This window comes from Thermobia domestica, chromosome 3 (genome assembly GCF_964235325.1).
Source record: "Thermobia domestica chromosome 3, izTheDome1.hap1.1, whole genome shotgun sequence".
Lineage (NCBI taxonomy): Eukaryota > Metazoa > Arthropoda > Insecta > Zygentoma > Lepismatidae > Thermobia > Thermobia domestica.
In genome coordinates, this window is record NC_137456.1 from 263,642,853 (window position 1) to 263,665,976 (window position 23,124).

The 23,124-nt window shown below is 37.9% G+C and overlaps 1 protein-coding gene across 1 annotated transcript in view; it reads right to left on the reverse strand.

Moving 5' to 3' along the window:
- Positions 1 to 23,124, reverse strand: part of LOC145681635 (uncharacterized) — a 566,147-nt gene that overhangs the window by 86,131 nt on the left and 456,892 nt on the right. Inside the window, exon 5 of the mRNA XM_081753251.1 lies at positions 18,282 to 18,432. Coding sequence (XP_081609377.1) covers positions 18,282 to 18,432 — 151 coding nt within the window. The remainder of the gene's footprint in view (positions 1 to 18,281; positions 18,433 to 23,124) is intronic.

Sequence of the window (23,124 nt, forward strand, 5' to 3'; positions counted from 1 at the left end):
AAAATACTTTGAAGATTGAGTGTGGCGAAGCAGAATTTGTGGCCATCACTAATGTGTAACAGAGATGGGAAGACAAATGGTGTTAGTAAATGCTAAATGCTCTATATGGAGAAATTTACTTTTCTGCATCTAGGCAAATTCTTTTATTTTCTATCATCGTATTGTTGTTTCTGTACATAAATTTGTATGTTGCTGGAAAACAAGTATTTCGTACGAAGACCCCATCTCGTGTAAGAAGAAATAGGGTTGTAATAGTTATCTCTATTTCTTGTTGTGTCTCTCGCTCTCTCACTTAAAGGAGGATTTTTATCAAGGTGGGCTCAATGTGAAATCTACCTTATTACATAGAATATAAGCGACGGTTCGAAACACCGTGCGCTTTCGTTACCCCGTTCTACTACAGACGCATTGTGTGTGCAACATAACTGGTGTTGTGAAGAAGTCGTTTTTAGCGAGATTTTAGCTGCTGAGAATGATATATAAAATCATGTAAATCTTCCGGTTATTGAGTAGCGGATAAAGGGCAGTTAGATAGTCGACAAATACTAATATCTAACAGTCTCTGAACGACACTTGAACAACCTAACCTTCTCTAATACCCAAATATCAGCATTATAGGGAAACTTTGACTAATAGGCAGATTGTTACGACTAAAACATGTTTACTCAGCAATAAGTTTTTGTTCGTAAATGCATAATTGGGAGTCTGTTGTGTGTTTCCGTAATCCCTGCCGCGTTTGCCGGCCATGTTATAGGTACACATTACTTAGATTCAACCCAGCCAACCAGGGAACGTAGTAAGAACTCTCTGCAAATTATGGGAATTCTCTGTGTCTGAGTTGAAAGTGGCTGTAATATAAAAGACCAGCTAAATTGTAGACGATGAAGCCCATTTTGTATGAAACATAACTTTGATTAGTGATGTCGGATGCCGAGAATTTACGGATAATTTTAAAAGTTTTGATGAATTTCCACAAATATAATCACGTAACGAGCTGAGACATATTAGACAACGATTTGAAATCTATCAATACAGGCATCATTATTAATACCGCTCAATGAGCATAAATTTCAAGAGGTTTCAAAAAACACATTGAATGCGTTTGAATATTTGTTTTAGTTTTCCTCTTTTGTGAAAATCTTCTTTCCTCCTCAATGAGAATTACACTTAATCATTACATAATGATCATAATTAACAGTAATTCCCAACAAAGTAGTTTCTCTGGGTTGTATAACATCCCACAACAATTTTTTGTAATTTTGGCAAATTCTCTGGACGTCTCCCAGTTTGATTGTAAGACACAACACAGCTGTTTCTATAACTTTTCCTAAATTTCAAACTCGGTCTATAAAATGTAACAGCTAATTCAGGCCAGGAATGTTGAGTGAGAGTTTTGTCGGGTTTCAATTCTAGCACCAGGAAAATGACGGGCTGGTACACTATGCATCAAAAAAATTGCGACAGCTAACGGCGTGGAGCTAGGCTACCCAATATACAGCTTCATATTACCTAATCGTGTCTGGTAAAGAGACCCCCTCACGCTCCTCCCTTCTTCTCTCAAATACTAAAATTAGCTAACAACACGAACGCAATTCTAATTTCAAACAACACATGTATTAGTATCGATAAAATGAAATAGCAAAACCGAGACGAAACAAGATTCATAAGTTGATTTACTTAGAAACTGAAATACACACAAAACAAAAAATGAAACCAATGGATATTTATTACACAGAGGTTCAGAAATGAGGCAGAGAGAGAGAGAGAGAGAGAGAAGGCCAAAGAAGAAGAAAAAGAAAAGGGAGAAGAGATAAACATGTGGAATTTTAAACATAGTAAGAAAAGAACCTAACATTATAAAGTTCCGTTACCAGAAATCCAACAGTAATACAGAAATAACGTTTGTTTTCATATTTTTCTCAGGACTATTCGAATATATAGAGGATGCTTGAAACATTAAATAGTCACTTTCAAAAAGGATAGCATATTCAATTTTCAGTAGAACTGTATATCTCGCAGACACATCTAAGATAATGTCAACAGTTTAACACATGCTTTGATCTCGCATGTTATGGTTGTAAAATCGGTAGTGTTCATTGGACGTACTGTTGCAATCTACATTATAATAAACCCAGTAGGTAGCGTAGCTCATATCTTCCATTCCAGAGTACTAATGCAAAGTGAACAAAAAAAGGAGAAAGAAACGAAAAGAAAGAGGAAGATAGATAGAATTGAATGAGTGCCATTTAACTGCTAATTTTTTATCAGAAATATCCTACATTAAAAGTCCAAACCGCATCATAATCAAAAGTTATAAATCCTCAAATGGAAAAATGGATGTTCTTTATAGATATAGCAGCAGACCTTGCATGTTTCAAATTTCAAAGTGAATAAATCACATTGAATTATAGGATGGAAATAAATTTTGTATCGAAATAGTATAAATAAAATTTTGTTTCCAAATAACCAAAGAGGTGGCCATTTTCTAGTCTTTTACCAATATTTATCTGTTCCGAACATCCAGCATCACTTTCATCTCTTTCGGATATAACGTTGTGATTTTCACAGTTGGAATGAACACGCTAGAGCTCAAACGGATGATGTTGGTTAGCTTATGGACCACCACTGGGTTGAAAATTCAAACCCGTAGTGAACCGTTAATTCGACTGAGACTCGGTAACCCAGATGGTAAAAACGACCTTTCGCTTATTTAATTGTGTTTAAACAGTATTTCTTTCAGAGATGTCAGGCCTGGAGATGTTATGCCCAGAGCAAGAAAAACTCGGCTCTGAATTTGCCAGTTAATTATATTCTCCTGACCAGGACTATCGGTCTCTTGCTCCGTTGTAACTTTGGAACACCCACACGGACATGAAGTGCGTGTGTACGTGTGAGAGAGGTAAACGAAGTGGAAGATGAAACGGCAGGATAGGGAAACGTCAAGAAAGAGAAAGAGATTGACGAATATAAATATGAAACATACTTATCATTACAGTGAATGGTAAACTCACACACTGCTTATGAGAATTCTAGCCAGTGATGTCTTGTAAGTACTTCAACAGATGATAAATCTCTGTTTGCAGCCATTACTTTATTCGAAAAAGGTATATTACCTGACGGGGAATCGAACCTAGATTTTCCGCTTAGAAGTCCTGTACCTTACCACTAATTAACCGATTGCTTTACCGAAACTTTTTCCAACAAACGGTGTAATATTTCTTTCTGAGAATGATAACACGAAAAGTGTTTACTTCAGATCAATGAAGTGTTTCGAATGTCCTGGTAAATCCCTTTGCCCTTTCCCATCCAATATTCGCAAATCGTCTCTATCATGATAAAGGTTTTTGCTCCATCATTTTTAAGCATTGCATGTCTAATATGAGAATCGATTGTTCACTAACACTTTGTAAACAATCCAGCATTGGCGTGAAAATGATTCCAACCTATACTAAACACATGTATTAGTCGTAACTTCATTACGTTGCTCTATACTATCACTTTTATTTTTACTGAATATGAAATACAGAACTTGTACTCAACTAATTTTCATACAACAGAAGATTATTTAAACACCGTGAAAGTGAGAATTCAGGTTAACAAATACAAGAAAGAGAAAGTAAGAACAATAAGGAAAATAAAATAAAGAATAATAACAATAACCAAAAAAAGCGAAAAGTTTATTGCAAAACAACATCTAAAAACCGGCTGAAATAATGCCGATCGCGTTCTGGTGGATAGAGCTTTCGACGCGTTTGTCTAAAAAAATCAAAATAAATGCACTCATCGAACAAGGGCACATACCGCTGGAAATAGGCGAGAGTACTGGCTGCAACAAATAGCACTGCCCGATGTTTGGTGGGGGGAAACGAAAATCAGGGAATAACATATGCTCCACCGTAAAGTGAGAGGGCGGACGACGGGTAATACGTCCCACCAATTCCTGTAAAGCGTGCCAAATAGGAGGGGCTCCATCACATTGTGTTTCGCGATGGAACGAAGTGTCCTCTTGCTTGCATTTATCACACAAAGCATCAGGAACGCGTTGAATCTCGCGTGTTGGGATAAGCTGCTGTACAACCTGAAACCAGATTACTTGCATGTACGAAGGTATTACGGAGTTCGCGATATTGACCCACACTAGCTGCCAACAGACGTGTGGAAAAAGCTTCGTCTGCGGATAAGTTAACATTGCAAGGGCAGAATATAACGAACATGCATTGTGTGTCCGCGGGTTGAGGATCACTCCGGAATACGTCCAATAGCGGATGAAAGTCCGGACATACGCCGGAGAATAGGCTGCGAAGTGAATGAGGGGGATTCATAGGATGTTCATAATCCGGCCAGTAACAACTAAACCAGTGATTAGTGAAAGAACCAGCTGAAGAGAGCGCGGAGCAGTAATCTGACATGAACAAAGTTTGGCATTTTAAGGGAATGTTGACTAATCCTAACCCGCCCAGAGAACATGGCAGATAAAAGTGAAGTACGCGGAAGACGGAAATAAAATCTGCGGCAGATATGCCAAAGGAACAGAGATTGAAATCGTTTGCCGTATATCTCCGGTAAGGGAAAAACTCGCGCCCGGTACCACAGCTTAGGTGTAACATAAAGATTGATAAAATGTATACAATGTAGTAAATGAAGTCGACGAAAAAGCTGGGAATAAAACAAACGGCGTACTTGTGTTAATAGTGATGTCCAAGTCTCACCATAGTGGGGAGTAGGTTGAGTCGTAAAGGGAATTCCTAAGATAGTTAAAGAAGTGACATGCGGTAAATTTGTGGAACCAGGAGTGTTCGCAGGTATACAGAAAATCGTTAAATTTTAACACATGAGTTTTCCTGTCATTATAATGAAGGCCATCGCAACGGCAATAGCGCTGCAGAACAGGAAAAACGCCCTGAAGAGACACAGAATCCAATCCTGTAATGGTTAAATCATTAGAAAAACCGAAAATATTTTGGTTGCGAAAAAGTGAGGGTCCAGAGGGGGATAAGGTTGCCAAACGGTAAAGAAGCGAGTTTAAAACTAAAGCAAACAATATAGTGCTGAAAGAACACCCTTGACGCAAACCACGTCGCAACGAAATGATTGAAGATAAATGTCCATAAATTTGAATACGGAAATTCGCCGTAGCATACATGTTCAATATTACCTGACAGAAAGCTTAAGGAAAGCCTTAAGCGGAGAAAGTTATGATAACGCTATCATAAACTTTAGCCAAATCAACTGCTGGGGCTCCTGCTGAAACCTGACATGAGTGAAAATATGCAAAAAATCCCGGAGAGAGCGAAAAGTGTATTGAATGTTATGAGTCTTGTGTTGCGCTGCCTTGAACGGAGTAATTAATCGTAGAATAATAGGACGAACTCAAGCAGTTAGATCCGTCGTAAATAATTTCAGGTCTACTGGTAATAATGAAATAGCCCGGTAATCGGAAACCTCACGTGCAGTAGGCGACTTTGGGAAAAGCACCACTATAGCCGTATTGTGATAAAAAGTTTCTTCCGAGCCGCGAAACTAGAGTCAATGTGAGAAAAGGCCAATAACGCCTATAAAAGGAAAAATTCAAACCGTCTGCCCCTGGGGAACTGCGGCCCTTGGCACGCCTCACAACCGAAGAGATCTCTTCCTCTGTGGTTGTATGAATCACATAATGACCATCACTCTCTGACAGCTTGTGGGGCATGGCTGACAAAAATTCGGGTACTGAAGTGTAATCCATAGTCTGCGCATTCGCAAACGCGGTATAGTACCGAGTAAATTCTTGTAAAATTTTGAACGAATCTGTCGTTATATTGCCATTCGCAAAGACAAGAGACTCGATGAAAGTGGCGCGCCTTTCACGCAACAAAAGATCTACATGGTACAAAGAGGATGTTTCCTCCGGAAAACAATGATAGAAGTCCTCATAAAACTATGCTTGAAGCGAGGCGTGGGGAATCTATCTTTCGCATCCGACGTTTAAGATCATTGATAGTGGCCTGATTGACTAAGGGCGGTGGTGCCGCCCAAAGTTCACGGTGGAAAAAATCATATAACTGATAATCATGTTGACGTGCAAGTTTACCCCCCATTGAAAAAAAGCTACGTATTTTGGTTTTATAATATTGGCTCCACCGTGCTCCTACCGTCGGATAATATTGTTGCATTTTACACCAGTACTCAAAACGCGTAGTAAACACTTCTACCACTTCCTCTCGTGACATCACATCATAGTTGATCTTCCAAAAGGAAGGGCCACGTGCGACAGGAGGAGAAAACGGTAACTTAAATTCTACTTCGACCGCTGCATGATTAAACAGATATAGTTAGAACGTGGAGCACTGCTTTACATGAAGCGTACGTTACGTATGCCTTGTCGAGTCTACTTTGGGTGGTAGAACAGTAAAAGTCAGTGCGTGCTTAGAATTAGAGGTAGTCAACGCATCATGTAACTTGAGAGTGCGCACCAGCTTAACTAAAGCATGACAGGGAGGGGAAGGGGTGAGAGAATCACGATGATCAATAATCGCATTATAGTTCTCCACCACAGTACAGTGGGTAACGCCAGGAAGAATCAAAGGCGGAATAGTTGTTGCAAAAAACTCTTCTCTTTCTCGTATCTTGAGATATCCAGAATAAGCATACAAACAGATTATACACCTATCTTGAATGTAGCAGCGAATTGCCCTACCATCAAATGACAATATTATTCTATCGTAGGTTAAGCCTTTCCTCACTAAAATAGCTACACCAGAAGAAGATTCACAATCAATAATGGCATTATAATCACTAAGAAATTCAAATGAATGGAAAGTCTGTTCTGTTAAACAACATACATCTGGGCGACGACCCTCGATAAATTGTTTGAGTAGTGCTATATTTTGCGCTCAACTAATCCGATTAATATTTAGCGTTAGAAGCACGAAAGAGTTTATCATTGGCATACTCAGATTCAACAAGAAAAAATATACAAAAAAGTAGTTCTATCATGCCACCTGAAACTAGAAGCAAATTATTAGTTACTTTAGCCTCGATCGTTGGAACGATCAAGCTTCTTCATTTAAGGTTATTTGCACCTCAGTGCACAGCGAAATTCATTTATTCGACGAGCTCCTCCGTGGCTAAGCGGTTAGCGTACGCGCCTCTGGCGCGGGAGACCCGGGTTCGATTCCCGGCGGGAGCTCATGTGGTTCGGATTCCACGTTAATCAGTAGGTCCACGTCTCATATAGCCTCGCTGCTGAACGGGACGTAAAACTCAAAATCAATCAATCAATCATTTATTCGAAGACCTAGAGAGTAATTAGTGCCCACTAATAAATTAAACCACATTTAATCCAGGAAAAAATACAGAAATAAAACATATTATGCAGTAATTTCGCTGTACAAATTCAAAAGTACGCGAATAATAATAATAATAATAATAATAATAATAATAATAATAATAATAATAACATATATTATAAAATTGAAAGTGACTGTGACTTATAGTCTCTTGAACCACCCCACAGATCGCGATAAAATATTCAACATTGATAATGTTCGGACCTGTGAGTATTTTTATCTATTCGTTTTGATGGTGTTACATAGGGGAGGGGAAGGATGGAAAAATATAGAAAATAAAGAAAATTTAATAAGTATTGAATCAAACGACCAATCTGGATGAAATTTTCAACATAGATAAATTTTGTGCATGGAATGCTTTTAATCGTTTCACTTAATGGTGGAATGTAGGGAACGGGGGATGGGGAGATATACAAAAATCAATGTAAATAAAAATAAAATTGACTATGTTAATGAGTTAATAAGTCTTGAACCACCGGGCAGCTCTGCATCAAGTTTTCAACATGTATGAAGTTCGAGAATGGAGTGGTTATCATCACATCACTTTGGCGGTAAAATTTAGGGGAGGGGAGGGGAGGGTAATATATATATATATATATATATATATATATATATATATATATATATATATATATAAATAAATAAAACTTAATAACTCTTGAATCACGCGAACTATCTCGATCAATGTTTTTAAACATAGATGAGGTTCGGGCATGATATGGTTTTTATTATATCACTTTGACGCTAGAACTTAAAGAAGAGGAATGGCCAAGGGAGATATATAAACATAAATAAAATTTAATAAGTCTTGAACCGCCGTACCAATCTCTATAAAATTATCAACCTAGATGAAGTTCGAACCCGAGATGGTTTTTCGTCATATCATTTTGATGGTACAAGTGAAGGAAGTTGGAAGGATGACACTTTTTAAAAGAGAAAGAAAAATGACCGATATTAGTATCGAATCTATAATTTTTGGAGTTGCTGAGATAAAAGTGACACATCCGATACCGTTTAAACCCAAACTCAGCCCGCAACATGGTGGAGGGGGAGACATATAAAAATGATCAAAATAACCAATATCACTGTGGAATTCATAGTTTTCCTGGTGGTTGAGATGAAACATGACACTGAAGATGCCGTGCTCTGCAACATGGGAAGCGAACGGGATATATAAATTCATCGAGAATGACCGATATGAAAGAGCGCTTTAGTAATGATAAAAAGTGACTGAATAACGGAGCATATTATTATTATTTCTCAATTTAGCCCAGCAAAGCGGCCATATGATGCTAGGGATAATAATAATAATAATAATAATAATAATAATAATAATAATAATAATAATAATTATTATTATTATTATTATTATTATTATTATTATTATTATTATTATTATTATTATTCGCTTGCTTTTGAACTAGGAGGGCGAAATTAATTCATATATATATATATATATATGTTTTTATTTATGTAATATTTCCTGGATTGTATGTTGCTTCCTTTATTAGTGGGCACTACTTTCTCTCTAGGTCGTCGAATAAATGAATTTCGCTGTGTACTTAGGTGCAAGTAACCTTACAGGAAGAACCTTGATAGTTCCAAAGATCAAGGCTAAAGTAAGTAATATTTGGTTTCTAGTTTCAGGTGGCATGATAGTGCAGTTTCGCTCGAGCCTTCGAGCAGTGCAGATCGCAGCAGAACCGGAAGTGACTATTTGCTTTATCCATACCTGTTGTGAACTGTTCATTGACGATAGTTGAGGCCTATTTCGGCTGATTGGTGTTATTTTCCTACAGTGAAGTTCGTTTAAGTTGTGTTCATATTCTAGTGCGATGCCTTATAAGAAGGAATTGCAATACAAGCTTATTTTTGATAAGCGATACCGGAGTTTTCGACCCCATTCGAGCCTTGTCTACCAATGGTTGACTGATAATTTTCCAGGTATTTTTGAGAAAATTTGTGCATTACAGCTCCACGAAGAGTCTTATAGTATTTATATCAAATTTAAATCTGTTGCGGCTTATGATCAGTTTTCATTGACAGTACCGGACATAGTGCCATTTAAGCATGCCGACGGCAACACAAGCTTAGTGCGCATCGTCCCAGCAGAAGACCCAGTGAAAATGGTTCGTGTTTATGATTTTCCACTAAAAGTGCCCCTCACAGTGTTAGAGGACCATTTTCGGGCCTATGGTACCGTGCGTCGAGTGGAAACGCAATATTGGACTGCCCCATTTCCCACTGGAATCGACAGTGGTGTTAGAATCATACACATGGAACTGACGAAACACATCCCTTCCCGTGTCATCGTACAGGGCTACAAAGTGAGTGTCTCGTATGAGGGACAACCCATTACCTGTTTTTTTTGCTAGAGTTTTTCCCACACCGTATCCTGCTGCCCAGTCAAGAAAAAACCAGTTGCACAGGGTGTGAAACCTAACGCTGTATCAGTTCAGATGACGGAAATAGGGAAAGTGCTGCGTCCTGCTTCTTCTCCAGATTTTGTGGACCGCTTGTCGGGGGCCCACTCACACCTCCCGTCCGGCCCTGCGCAGGATAAACCTATCCTTGATGTTGCTGACTTCCCTGAGCTACCTCGCCGATCAGATGATTCTACGTCATACAAATCATTGCAGCCCGAGATGGAGGAGCCCACACTCCCTGCGCCCCCGCAGGAACCTACCGACCCGCCACTGGAAGTTTCGAAGATGTCAGTGCAATTTACAAATCACAATATTACAACAATTTCAGCAGAGTCTATGACAAGTGGTAACGAAGCTTTTATTCTTCCTACTTTTTCCCAGAGTGCTAATTCCGAGGAGTCTGATTCTCTCTCTCAACAAAAACGCCGCCGAGTTTCAAGGTCAGCAAATAAAAAGAATGAACAACCTGTTTCCCAGTGTGTTCCACCACGAGCCAAACAGCCAAGTTCCCGAGAACCTCCCCCACAATTTCGTTCCACGTCTGATTCTGAGTTATAGTGAGTGTTGTTAGTTTGCCTTCTTGTCACGATACGATAACAGCTGTGTTTTTGTGTCGATACATATTCGCATGTTATGCGTGTTTTTTTTTTTTTGTTTTCTCTATTTTTCCTTGTTTGTTGTTATCAAGTGGGTCAGACTAATGGTTTTGCTGTGGTCTTATCTACCAATATTTCTACGGATTTTTCACGTAAGTACTGTAATGTGTGTTTTTTCATAGTGCCTCAGAGCATGCCCATGTTAAATGCTTTCACTCTTCTAACTCTTAATATAAATAGGGTTAGCTCTGCACCAAATCTAACGTCGTTAAAGCAGTTTGTCGAGCGTCGCCGCCCTGATGTATGTTGTCTCACTGAATTGACTTTTCATTCTTTCGATTTTCTCCCCGATTATAACGCTATAATTAACTGTCATAACACCACAGGAGTCGCGATACTTGTAAGAAAAGGTTTGGTTTATAATCGTGTCATGTTATCACCTGATGGTAGAGCAATTAGATGTTATATCTCAGGAATATTCATTATCCTATTGTATGCTTATTCTGGATTTCTTAAAATTAAAGAGAGGGATGAGTTTTTTGCAACGACTATACCATCTATGGTTCCTCCTGGTGTCGATCAATGTATAATGTTGTGCGACTTTAATGCGGTGATAGATCCTAGGGACTCCCTCACCCCCTCACCTCCCTCCCAGCACTAGTTGAGCTTGTGCGTGCCATGAAGCTACATGATGCTCTCTTTGTTTCTAACTCACCGCATGTGATGACATTTTCCTGTTTGTCAACTCAAAGTCGCCTCGATAAGGTTTATGTCACAGATCCTTTATGCAAGGCAGTGCTTCACGTTTTAACCCTCTTGCCCCCTTTGTCAAATCAGGCTGCGGTTGAAGTAGCTTTTAAGCTTCCTTTTTCTCTTCCCGCTGGACGCGGTCCATCGTATTGGAAGATTAACAATACCCTTTTGTCTCGTGAGGACGTGATAGATGAATTTACGACGCGCTTTGAGTATTGGTGTAAGATGCAACGACATTTCCCCAATGTTGATACATGGTGGCAAGTATACGGTAAACCTAAAATTCGCAGTTTTTTCCAATGGCGCGGTAAATTGGCACAACAGCAGGACCGTACGTTTTCAGAATTTTTCCATCGTGCTCTCAGCGAGTTGTGGACATCCCCCCCAACCTTGGCCAACAGGATCCAAATTTAGGAACTTAAGAGTAGGTTGCGTCAACTAGATTCACATGCATCAATACAAGCCTATTTCTCCGAGGATTTTTATCATTGCTTCCCAGAAGAAACTGCTTCCATCTACCAAATTGATCTTCTGTTTCGGAAACGGAAAGCTACGTACATTGACTCCCTCACAACGGCAGGTGGAATAGTAGTTTCTGACTCGCTACAAATACTCCAAGAATTCACAAGGCATTATACAGCTTTTACCAGTGTGCAGACTCCGGGCCTCTCTACCGCCCCAGAATTCTTGTCTGCTCTGCCTCACAAGCTCACAGAGAATGATTCTCATGCCTTAACACGTCCTATCACTGCGGATGAAATTTTTTCTGTTCTACGGGGAACCAAAGGCCGTAGCTCCCCTGGGATCGACAGTCTGAGCTTTGCTTTTTATAAGCGTTACTGGTCCTTTCTTATCCGTACACTGGTTTCTCTGTTTAACGCATGGTTATCTGGGGAGCCCTTTGTTCACAACGTAGCTATTGTGGTTCTCCTACCAAAGTCCTCCAACGCGCGAGTCGTGACCGATTATAGGCCGCTGTCCTTATTACCAGTGGATCTTAAATTATTTACAAAAGTTCTCGCTGCCAGACTTCGTCCCATTATTCGGAAATACATTAGCCCATATCAAGCTGCGCTACATGACTCGCATAACATCCAATACACGCTTCGCTCCCTGCGTGACCTATTTGCGTATTATCACCTTCGCCATGTTCCTGCTGGCACACTCGCTGTGGATTTAGCCAAAGCTTATGATTCAGTAGACCATCAGTTTCTCCATCAGACGCTTGAATCTTGGGGTTTTCCCACTATTTTTCGCCGAGTGATTCATTATCTATATGCTAAAGCTAAAGCTCAGTTCCGCTTGCAAATAAATGGACATCTATCCCCAACCATCCCTTTACGACGCGGACTACGCCAAGGGTGCTGTCTTAGCACCGTTCTTTTTTCTCTGGTTTTAGACCCACTTCTCCATCGTTTGGCCATGTTGTCTTCGAATGGACCCTCCCTGTTCCGCAGTCAAAACATTTTTGGGTATGCTGACGATTTGACCATAACAGGAGTTGATCCTGTCTCACTACAGGGCGTGTTTCCTGTCCTGACCCGTTTTTCCCGATGCTCGGGTTTGCAGTATAACGACAACAAAACACAGGTATTGTCCTTTAACGGTTTTCAGCTCCCAGAGGATCCTTCAGTTTCTCCTGCCTTACCGCATGTCACCTCACTCACTATTTTAGACATTCCCTTCACGTCTAACCCAACTCCCAACTATGATGAAGTATGGGCTCCCCTTTTAACGCAAATTCGTAAGTTGTTCTATTCACAGCGCTTCCGTAGGCTCAATTTACTTCACCGCATTAAGTTTATCAATATTTTTGTTGTGTCTAAACTGTGGTACAGAGCGCGTGTGTTTCCGTTCCCAGAAATGTATGTCAAACGATTTGAATCCTTATTCCTATGGCATATTTGGCGAGGTTTTTATTTTCGCATTCCCCGTCAAGCCCTTTATTTTCCCCGTTCCGCTGGTGGGCTGGGCTTAGTCAATATTCGTATCAAATGTCAAACGTTGTTTATGGCTGACACTTATGCAGCGCCCTCATCACTCAGTTCTATCACTAACCATTGGGTAAGTTGTTTCTGGAACGATTATAGTCAACCGCAAAACCCTCCTTATATTCAATTCGTTGATCAGTGCCCGGCCTATATCAAAACGTTTATCCGATATTGGAATTATTCCGGGATGGTTCTCCACCCTCAACAACACAATGCGCGCTCGTTATACAGGGCACTCAATGCGCACTCTTTCTCTCACACTACTTTACGCGAACCTCAAAAGTATCCACACCTAGATTGGCCGCAGGTCTTGTCTAATATCTCAAACCCTGTCATACCTGAGTACATGCAGGTTTTGTGGTTTCAGGTAGTACAACAACTTTTCCCGACACGGGCGCGTCTTTATGAGATTCAACGAGCCCCAGATGCTTTGTGCGAGCACTGCCAGCAAGAGGACACATTAGCTCATCGATATACACAATGTGTCGGCTCGCCATTGATTTGGCACACAATACAGGAGGTGTTGGGCCGCATTACCCGTCGCCCGCCTTCATACTTCACGGTGGAATTTATGTTATTCCCAGATTTTCATTTTTATCCCCCCACTAAACATCGAGCGGTGCTGGTTCTTGATGCCAGCACTCTCCTATATTTTCAGCGCTTCACAACCTTGTTAGATGCACGCACGTATTTTGAATTTTTGAAACGTACACGTCGAAAGTTGTACACCCCAGACAGGGACCGGCAACTTTTTAGCCGGTTTTTGGAAGTGGTTTTGCAATAACGCACATCCCTCTCTTTCGGAATAGTTTTATTTAATATCATAGAATATTCTATTGTAATGTTTAGTATAAGTATTATTATGTAGTACAGTAAACAGGCTTCCGCCTCCTTTAGTACAATTTTTTTCCTTTTATTATTATTATTATTATTATTATTATTATTATTATTATTATTATTATTATTATTTAATTTTCTTTTGTGATGTATAGTATATGTGTTATGATGTAATATAGTAAACAGGCTACAGCCTCCTTTTGTACTTAACCATGTTTGGCTCCTCTGGTTGCGTTCTCAGCTTGTAATTTCTGTACGGAAATAATAAAACTTATAGTGTAGCAGTAACGTAATGGAGTCACAATTGATAAAGCTGTTTAGCATAGGTTCAAGTCCTGTTCATGCCAAACTTGCATTTTTTACAAAGTGATAGTAAACAATCGATTTCTCATATTCGATATGCAATGATAAAGAATGTGGAAGCAATCAACCTTTATCATGATAGAGACGATTTAAGAGTGTTGGTTGGTAAAGGGCAAGGGATTAACCAGGACATTCGAAACACTTCATTGATCTGCAGTAAACACTTTTCGTGTTATCGTTCTCAGAAAGAAATATTACACCATTTGTTGAAGAAAGTTCCGGTAAATCAATCGGTGGTGTATTGGTAAAGTACAGGAGTTCTAAGCGGTAAATCTGGGTTCGATTCCCCGTCAGGTAATATACCTTTTTCGCATAAAGTAATGGCTGCAAACAGAGATATATCTTCTGTTGGAGAACTTACAAGGCATCACTGGCGAGAATTCGAATAAACAGTTCACCATACTCTGTAATGATAAGTATGTTTCATATTTATATTCATCAATCTCTCTCTCTTTCTTGACGTTTCCCTATCCTGTCGTTGCATCTTCCACTTCGTTTCCCTCTCTCACACGTACACACGCACTTCATGTCCATGTGGGTGTTCCAAAGTTACAACGGAGCAAGAGACCGATAGTCCTGATCTGGAGAATATAATTAACTGGCAAATTCAGCGTCGAAATTTTCTTGTTCTGGGCATAACATCTCCAGGACTGACATCTCTGAATGAAATACTGTTTAAACGCAATGGAATAAGCAAAAGATCTTTTTTATCATCTCGGTTACCGAGTCTCAGTCGAATTAACGGGTCACTACGGGTTTGAATTTTCAACCCAGTGGTGATCCATAAGCTAACCAACATCATCCGTTTGAGGTCTAGCGTCTTCATTCCATCTGTGCAAATTACAACGTTATATCCGCAAGAGATGAAAGTAATGCTGGATGTTCGGAACAGATAAATATTCGAAAAAGACTAGAAAATGGCAACCTCTTTGGTTATTTGGAAACAAAATTTTATTTATACTATTTCGACACAAATTTGTTTCCATCCTATAAATCAATGTGACTTATTCACTTTGAAATTTGAAACATGCAAGGTCTGCTGCTACATCTATAAAGAACATCCAATTTTCCATTTGAACATTTGTATGTTTTCATTATAATACGGTTTTGACTTCTAATATAGGATATTTCTGATCAAAATTTATTAGTAAAGTAGCACTCATTCAATTATTTCTTTCTCTCTTTTTACCTTCTTCGTTTCGTTTTCCTTTTTTTCACTTTACATTAGTAGTCTTAAATGGAAGATATGAACTACGCTACCTACTGGATTTATTACAATGTAATTTGCATCAGGACATTCAATGGACACTACCGAATTTAAAACCGAAGCACGCGGAAACAAAGCATGTTTGTTAAACTGTTGACATTATTATAGATGTGTCTGTGAAATCTACTGTTCTACTGGAAATTGTGTATGCTATTCTTTATGAAATAGACTTAATGAATGTTTCAAGCATCTTCTATATATTCGAATAATCCTGAAAAAATATAAAAACAAACGTTATTTCTATATTACTGTTGGATATCGGAACTTTATAATGTGAGGTTCCTTTCTTACTAATTTAAAATTCCACTTTTCTCCCTTTTCTTTTTCTTCTTCTCTAGCCTTCTCTTTCTCTCTCTCTCTCTCTTTCTGCCTCATTTCTGAACCTCTCTGTAATAAACATCCATTGGTTTCATTTTTTGTTTTGCGTGTATTTCAGTTTCTCCGTAAATCAACTTATGAATCTTGTTTCGTCTCGGTTTTGTTATTTCATTTTACCGATCCTAATACATGTGTAGTTTGAAATTAGAATTGCGTTCATGTTTTTAGCTATGAGTGAGAAGAAAGGAGGAGAAAGGGGGTCTCTTTACCAGACACGATTATGGGATAAGCAGCTGTATACTGGGTAGCATAGCTTCATGGTGTTAGCTGTCACAATTTTTTTGATGCTTAGTGTCCTACCATTATAATCGCAGGCTGCTTCGTTCCTTCTTTAGTAACTTCTTCCCTTTATCAGCTCTTGTGCTAGCCGAGGGAATTCATCTTTTTAATGCGTGATGGGCTAAATAGTCTTAGATACCGACAGCCCGGAAATTTAATTTCTAATGCTATTCCTCATTTCTCTCGGGATTTCGTGACTAGTACGAATGTTATTAAGAAAGAGACAATCTGTTAGTAAATGAGAACTTGAAACTGATAGTGTCTTTTTCGACCGACTTCGAGAGATATAAAGCAAATGATTTTTTGTAACTTTCTTTAGATTTTTAATTTCTTTATTAAATCGGTTTAATCGGAAGGTTGAACTTAATTACTATAAAAGGACATAAGAAATAACACTTAGAAAAATGTCAATTCCTGTCCTAGGTTGGAAGGCAAGCTTCACAAAGGTGCAACATAATAATCCTAGTGTATCGACCGCCACCTCTCGTAAGTGTTCTACCATTTATGAGTCTCGATTGTACATGATGTACGATGGATGTAGTCAATAATCAAAGACACTTATCTCGGATCTCGCGAAATGTGATGCGACTGCTTGAAATTTAGAAGCTTTGGCTGAAATCAAGATGTAACATGAGAGTCTTCACTGAGGTATTATTCAAAGTACGCCATTGGAAATATCTATAGCTTCTCTCGGCCCGAAAGAGAGAGGTCCTTTCAGTTAATAATATCCCTTAAAAACGACCATTAAGTTTCCTTGATCTATTTGTTAGGGGAAAAGTAACCTCGTCTTCTAAATGATTTTCGTAACAAGTAAATTATAAAAGCATAAACTACTAAGTTATGAATTTGTAGCCAAAGTAAAAGAAGTATTAAATATTGTTGAAACATAGAACTTCAGTTTTACTCATTGAAGTTTCAATTTTGAAGTTGAGACGCCCGGGTTCGATTCCCGGTAGGAGCTCATGTGGTTAGGATTCCACGTTACTCAGTAGGTCCACGTCTCATATAGCCTCGCTGCTGAACGGGACGTTAGAATGCAAAAATAAATAATATGATTATATAAATACATTCGTAAACAGTGTACTCAAATAGTCATAACGTATTGGAACTATCTACTGAATAACACAGTATAAAACATATATGAAATGCTTGGATACCAAGTACCCTAACTCCAATATTGAATTGCGTTGAGTTGATTTTAGGTTTAACCCTTTAAATTCTTGAATTTTTCGGCGTTTTTCTTGAGTCTCAGACGATATGACTATTTGAGTACACTGTTTACGAATTTTTTTATATAATCATATTATTTAATTATTGCACTGTAAAATATGTACTTTCAACTAAGTAAATTATGAAATTTGTGGACATAAAACCAGATGTATTCTAAAAAAATATGGACTATTCTGTAGATTTTTATCTTTAATAACCTTGGAAATAGTAATTTGCAAACTGATAAAAAAATGATTCATTATAATCAAATGTTTCAAGATATTAAAGTAGGATATTTAAAAAATTAGGGAACTTTTCGTAACTTAGGTTATTTGTTTAATGACTTTCAGCAGAATACTTCTCATATTTAACATCAGTACTTATAAACGTTAGGGAAAAAATGAAATAAACAATTTATTACGTCGGAACTGTGTATTATTATTGACAATAAAGTCATACTTTGTTTTGTCAGAGGAACTAGTTTTCATTTTATTTTCTCGGAAACCAATGATGATATTTTTCCCATAAGCATATAATTGTTGTAGTGGTGGCTGTTGGCGTAATTTACCGTCTTTAACCAAAATAATTTGCATTATAATATTATATGATTTAATATGGGACTTATATTTCTTCCTAACATATGAGTCTTTGATGCTCTCCTCTCAAATTTAATGGATATATCCAAGATTATTTTAACGCTATTCAGTACTGAATATATATTTCCGTTAATTTGGTTGGCCTTTCTGGGAATGTTTTGTTATAACGTAGTGTGAGGATGTTCAGGAGTCACATTGATTCTTGTCTTTATTATAGCAACACTATGAACAAATAAACTAAACAGCAATGTATCTTACCTTCTTGAAGAAGAAAAATAAATAAACAGAAAAAACCAGCGCCAACGTCACCTTTAAATATTACTATTATCAAACCAAAAGCCGCAAAACTGTATAATACAGATACTGCCAAATGCGTAAATAACCATGGAAGAAGGAGTATAGGTTTCTTCTGCAATGAAAATTGAACAAATTATTTTCAGAAAAGGTGTTTTTTCTCAAATAGTTTACTTGTAAAGTTTTTTTTAATAGCGGAAAACATTATGTTGAAATATGTTTTTAATATCCACTAAATTCACTTTATTTGTAAAATCAATTTGTGTCATCAGAGTTGTAGCGGCCGGCGAAGAAGATTTCTGCACCTACCTATAGCCACCATACCAAGCTTTTTTTCATACGAATGCAGCAGATTTTGTTGTTATGCTACGCTGAATTTTTATCCAGTTCCTTGGAGATATCATTGCAACAGAAAGAGGTGATCATTATGTATACTTTTAAAATAAGAGCTGTTTTCAAGAGGCTTATTTTTGGAGTTTTTCTAAAACTTCACAAAACTACTTTCGCTTGTACACAAATCATCTTGAAGAACAGTTATGGAAAAATTCAATTCTAGTAAGATAGTGAAATCGTCCCTTGATCCAAGTTGGGACGCTATTGATCCAAATGGTTACCCTTGACCTAAAACTACCTCAATAAATTTTTGACCCCCCTACTTCTGCTCTTACCGAATTATCGTATCGTATCGGTCATACATGCTCTTGCATCTTTTTTTCAAAACTATCGATGCTTATTTTCCTCATTTTTTTGCGTGTTGAAAATCCAACAAAAATGTAGAAAAACATTTGGAGGTCTACACGTCCTTGATTTTATGGTTTAAAAAATTGTTATACCCTTATTTTTTCGAAGCTTCAAAGTGATTACAACATTGTGAAAAAGAAATAAAATTGAAAACAAACGTGTTCTTCGCAAAGCTTTTCCGCCATTTTGGGGCCCTCAAGATGAATGTCTCGACAAACAATCCTTTGCCAGTTTTCAATTTCCCTTTCTTTAGCATCCCTTCAGCTTCTGTCGTTTTTCTGCTGCTTCCATTCTGTCCATTTCAAATAGAAATACCAAATAAGTCTCCGTAACAGTCCTTCCATTTCAACCGACTCTTGCACAACAAAGTTACGCATACCTCTCGTCGGTTCCTCGTATCTATGTGTGCTAGCTTCACTGGCCACACACTAGGGCGCTCTATATCTGTAGCGCTCTCTACCGCGACCTGTTTGTAACTTTGTTGTGCAAGAGTGGTTTGAAGTGGAAGCACTGTTACGGAGATATATATGGTGTTTCTATTCCGCAATGGACAAAATAAAAGCACCCGAAGAACGACACAAGCAAAGGGACGGAAGAGAAAGGAAAATGTTGAACTCGGGCAAAGGATCGTTTGAAGGGGCCCTCACCTTGAAGGCCTAAAAGTGGTAGGAAACTTGTGCGTAAAACACATTTATTTTCAGTTGTGTTTGTTTTTGAGAATGTTTCCTTCTTTTTCAGGCACCGAAAAAAGTATATGTTGTACCTAAGGGTACAACAAATGTTTTAACCAACAATCAAGGACGTGGCTGCCCCCCAAATTTTTTGTACAATTTTTTAAATTTTCAACAATAAAAAAATGAATAAAATGAGCACCGTTGGTTTTCAAAATATACACATTTCCATCTAGACAGCATCAACAATCTGCGAAACTTTCAAACCTTTTTCGACTAACAACAGCAAAATTTAAAAATATATATATATATATTAAGTTTTGAGCATGAATGATACGATAATTTGGTAACGGGAAGAGGTAGCTGGCCAACATTTTTTTCAGGTTGTTTTAGGTCAATGATAAATTTTTTTGTCAATACCAACCCGAATTTGGATCAAGGGCAGATTTCACTACCTTACTAGGAGAGACCCTTTACAGCTAATTACAACGTTTCATACTATCGATAAGATAAGAAGTTCAATTTCAATACATTAGAAGCTATGTGCTGACAGCTATGTGCTGTGCAAATGTTTGAAATTGGTGACAGAACTAACTTCTAGCAATAATTGTAAACTGTTGTTATTTTCTTATGTGAGTGACCACACAAATAACATTTTTGTAATACCACAATTAATTGAGTTGAATTTAATGATAGACTTCCTTTTATTACTCTAAAGGTTCAGTGGTGTGATATTATTGTTTTAAATAAACATGCCTCAACCAAATATAAAAATGACGATATAAACGTTTTTTCGAAGAAGTAGTAGAACAGGAATTCGACCAAATCCCAAAATATCGTATAAAATATCTATTAGGTGATTTTAATGCGAAGGTAATATGATAGGATATTTTCAAACCGATTGTAGGGAATGAAAGTCTGCATAAGGAAAGTAATGGGAACGACGTTACACCCATGAACCTCGCAACATCCAAAACCTAATCGTGGAGAGTACAAAATTCCCACATCGCAACGTCCACAAATACACATGGACCTCGTCAGATGGAAGAACACATAATCAAACTGAACACGTTTTAATACATAGAAGAAGACCTCTAGCACAATTGATGTTCGGTCGTTCAGAGGATCTGACTGTGATACTGATCACTACCTGATGGCAGCAATAATACGAGAGAGATTTTCGCTGAACGAAGGAAATATTCTGGCTGAAAACGGAGAAGCGTAGTTTAAGGGAACTAGATCAGAACGAGTGCGGAATACCATACTGGAGTGTCGAATAGACCTCAAAGGTAGGTTTTCAAAGCACTAGTGTTAAGGATACTGGGGTACAAATTAGGGATAGCATTAACATTCCACCAAGAGAAAAATTGGAGCACACGGAAACACGTAGGAATAAAACGTGGTTTGAACAGTAATGCACCAAACTAGCGGATAAAGGAAAACATGCGAAACTGCGTTGGCTACAAGATCTGAATAATGTAACTACACAAAATTTCGTTGACATCAAACGGGAAACTCCAAAATGCAGAGAACAAACAATTGTGTTACTCGGAACGCTAAAATTCATAAGCTTGAGGATATCTGTAAAAAATACATTCGATATATGTATAAGTGCATCAATGAATTTAAGGAAGAATATCAACCTCGGCCTTACATATAGTAGGGGAATGAATAAGTTAAAAGTTGCAATTCGTAGGATTTCCATTGCTACAAGTGACAATAATTGTTTTTATGATTCTTAAAACTAGTTTTAACAGAAAATGGCATTTCCCAGCAATCAATTCCCCGGAGTCACCAGAAATCGAAGATGACGGATGATATGGCTACCCGAAAAAGAATAAGTTCACATCAAGTAGTCTTTTCTTTGCTGCAAGCGGCAACCATTGTTCTTACGATTCATAACACTGGTTTAACAGAAAATGACATTTGCTAGCCGTCTATTCCTTGGAGTCAGAAGAAATCAAAGATGGCAGACAAGATGGTCAGCCAAATGGGATATGAGAGTTCAAAATGTTATATGGCATCGTGATGTCGATTTTCATGCTTTTGCGACTTTTGAATTAAACAAATTATGATGAAAATGCTATCAGACACACACAATGTAAGTTTTTACATGGTTGGCAAGGACATGAAGGAAATTAACATATATACACGCGAAAAGTGTGATTACATTTATGTAAAGTAAACTGAATGTAAACATTTAAAAACAATAGCAATTATTTCAAATACATTATAACAAATTTCTTTTAACCCTTATCATACCAAGGCGGGGTCACGGAGGGACCCTAAACTCTGTTTTTAAGTGGTAAATGAAAAGTAAGGCAGACACATCCCTCGCAATTTTTCTATGTGTTCATTTTTCAGAGAAAGTCATATAAACGTAGAAAGAAATAAAATCGTTAAGCAGTTAGATTTTAAAAATATGAATAACTGATCTGGGGTCCTACGAGGACGCCTCATGGTATTTTATGTTCTTTCTCAATAATATTAATCGAAGTGTCTCCGCTAGATGTTACCACGCTCTGTTTATCCAACGTGATTTGGACAATAGAATATATTTTGTATACATACATAAATAATTCTTAGATTTTTTTGTTAATTTATTAACAAATGAGACTGGTAATTTGCATAAAATGTGTTGGTTGTGGCATAAGTTTTACTGTGCGTTCTTACAAACTTGCCTGCACTCGGAAGTAAAAGCGGTCTAAATTTGATATATCATTTTACTTCTTCAGTTTGTGGATAAACGTTCGACAGATGTGTAAGGACAATATGGCAAAGAGAACATTTGTAAAAGATAATGTAATTTCTGACTTCTTAGATAACCTTGAAATTAGTGGTGGAGAGGATACTTGGAGTGACTCAGATGATGAGTTTATACCTGTGGACATTATGACTCAGAACCTGAATACAATTTAGAAGTAAATACAGAAGAAGATAGTAATGTGGTTGGTGACGAGAGAATTTCAGATAATGATGAGAAAATTGTAGCAAACTCTGGGAGAGTTTGGAAAACTTCAGCTGCACCTGTGACCCGTCGTCGAAGATGTAATATTGTGAAAGGTACCCCAGGGCTTACAAGAGTCACTTGGAATACAAATAACATTTTTGATGTGTTCAATCTCTCTGTTGACAATAAATCATAGATATTATTTGTAAGTACACGAATGAGGAAGCTGTCCAAACAATCAATGAATTTAACAAAACATGTGTTCCAGGAAAAGCTAAAGTTTGGAAAGAAGTAGATCAATGCTGATTCATGTAGATGTAGATCCATGTAGATCCATGATGTAGATCCATGTAGATGTAGAGTACATGCATTCTAAAGTTCGATCGCAGCTAACCCAAAAGTACAGATCAGAAGAAAAGAGGACGATGCTGCCTGTGTCTACGAA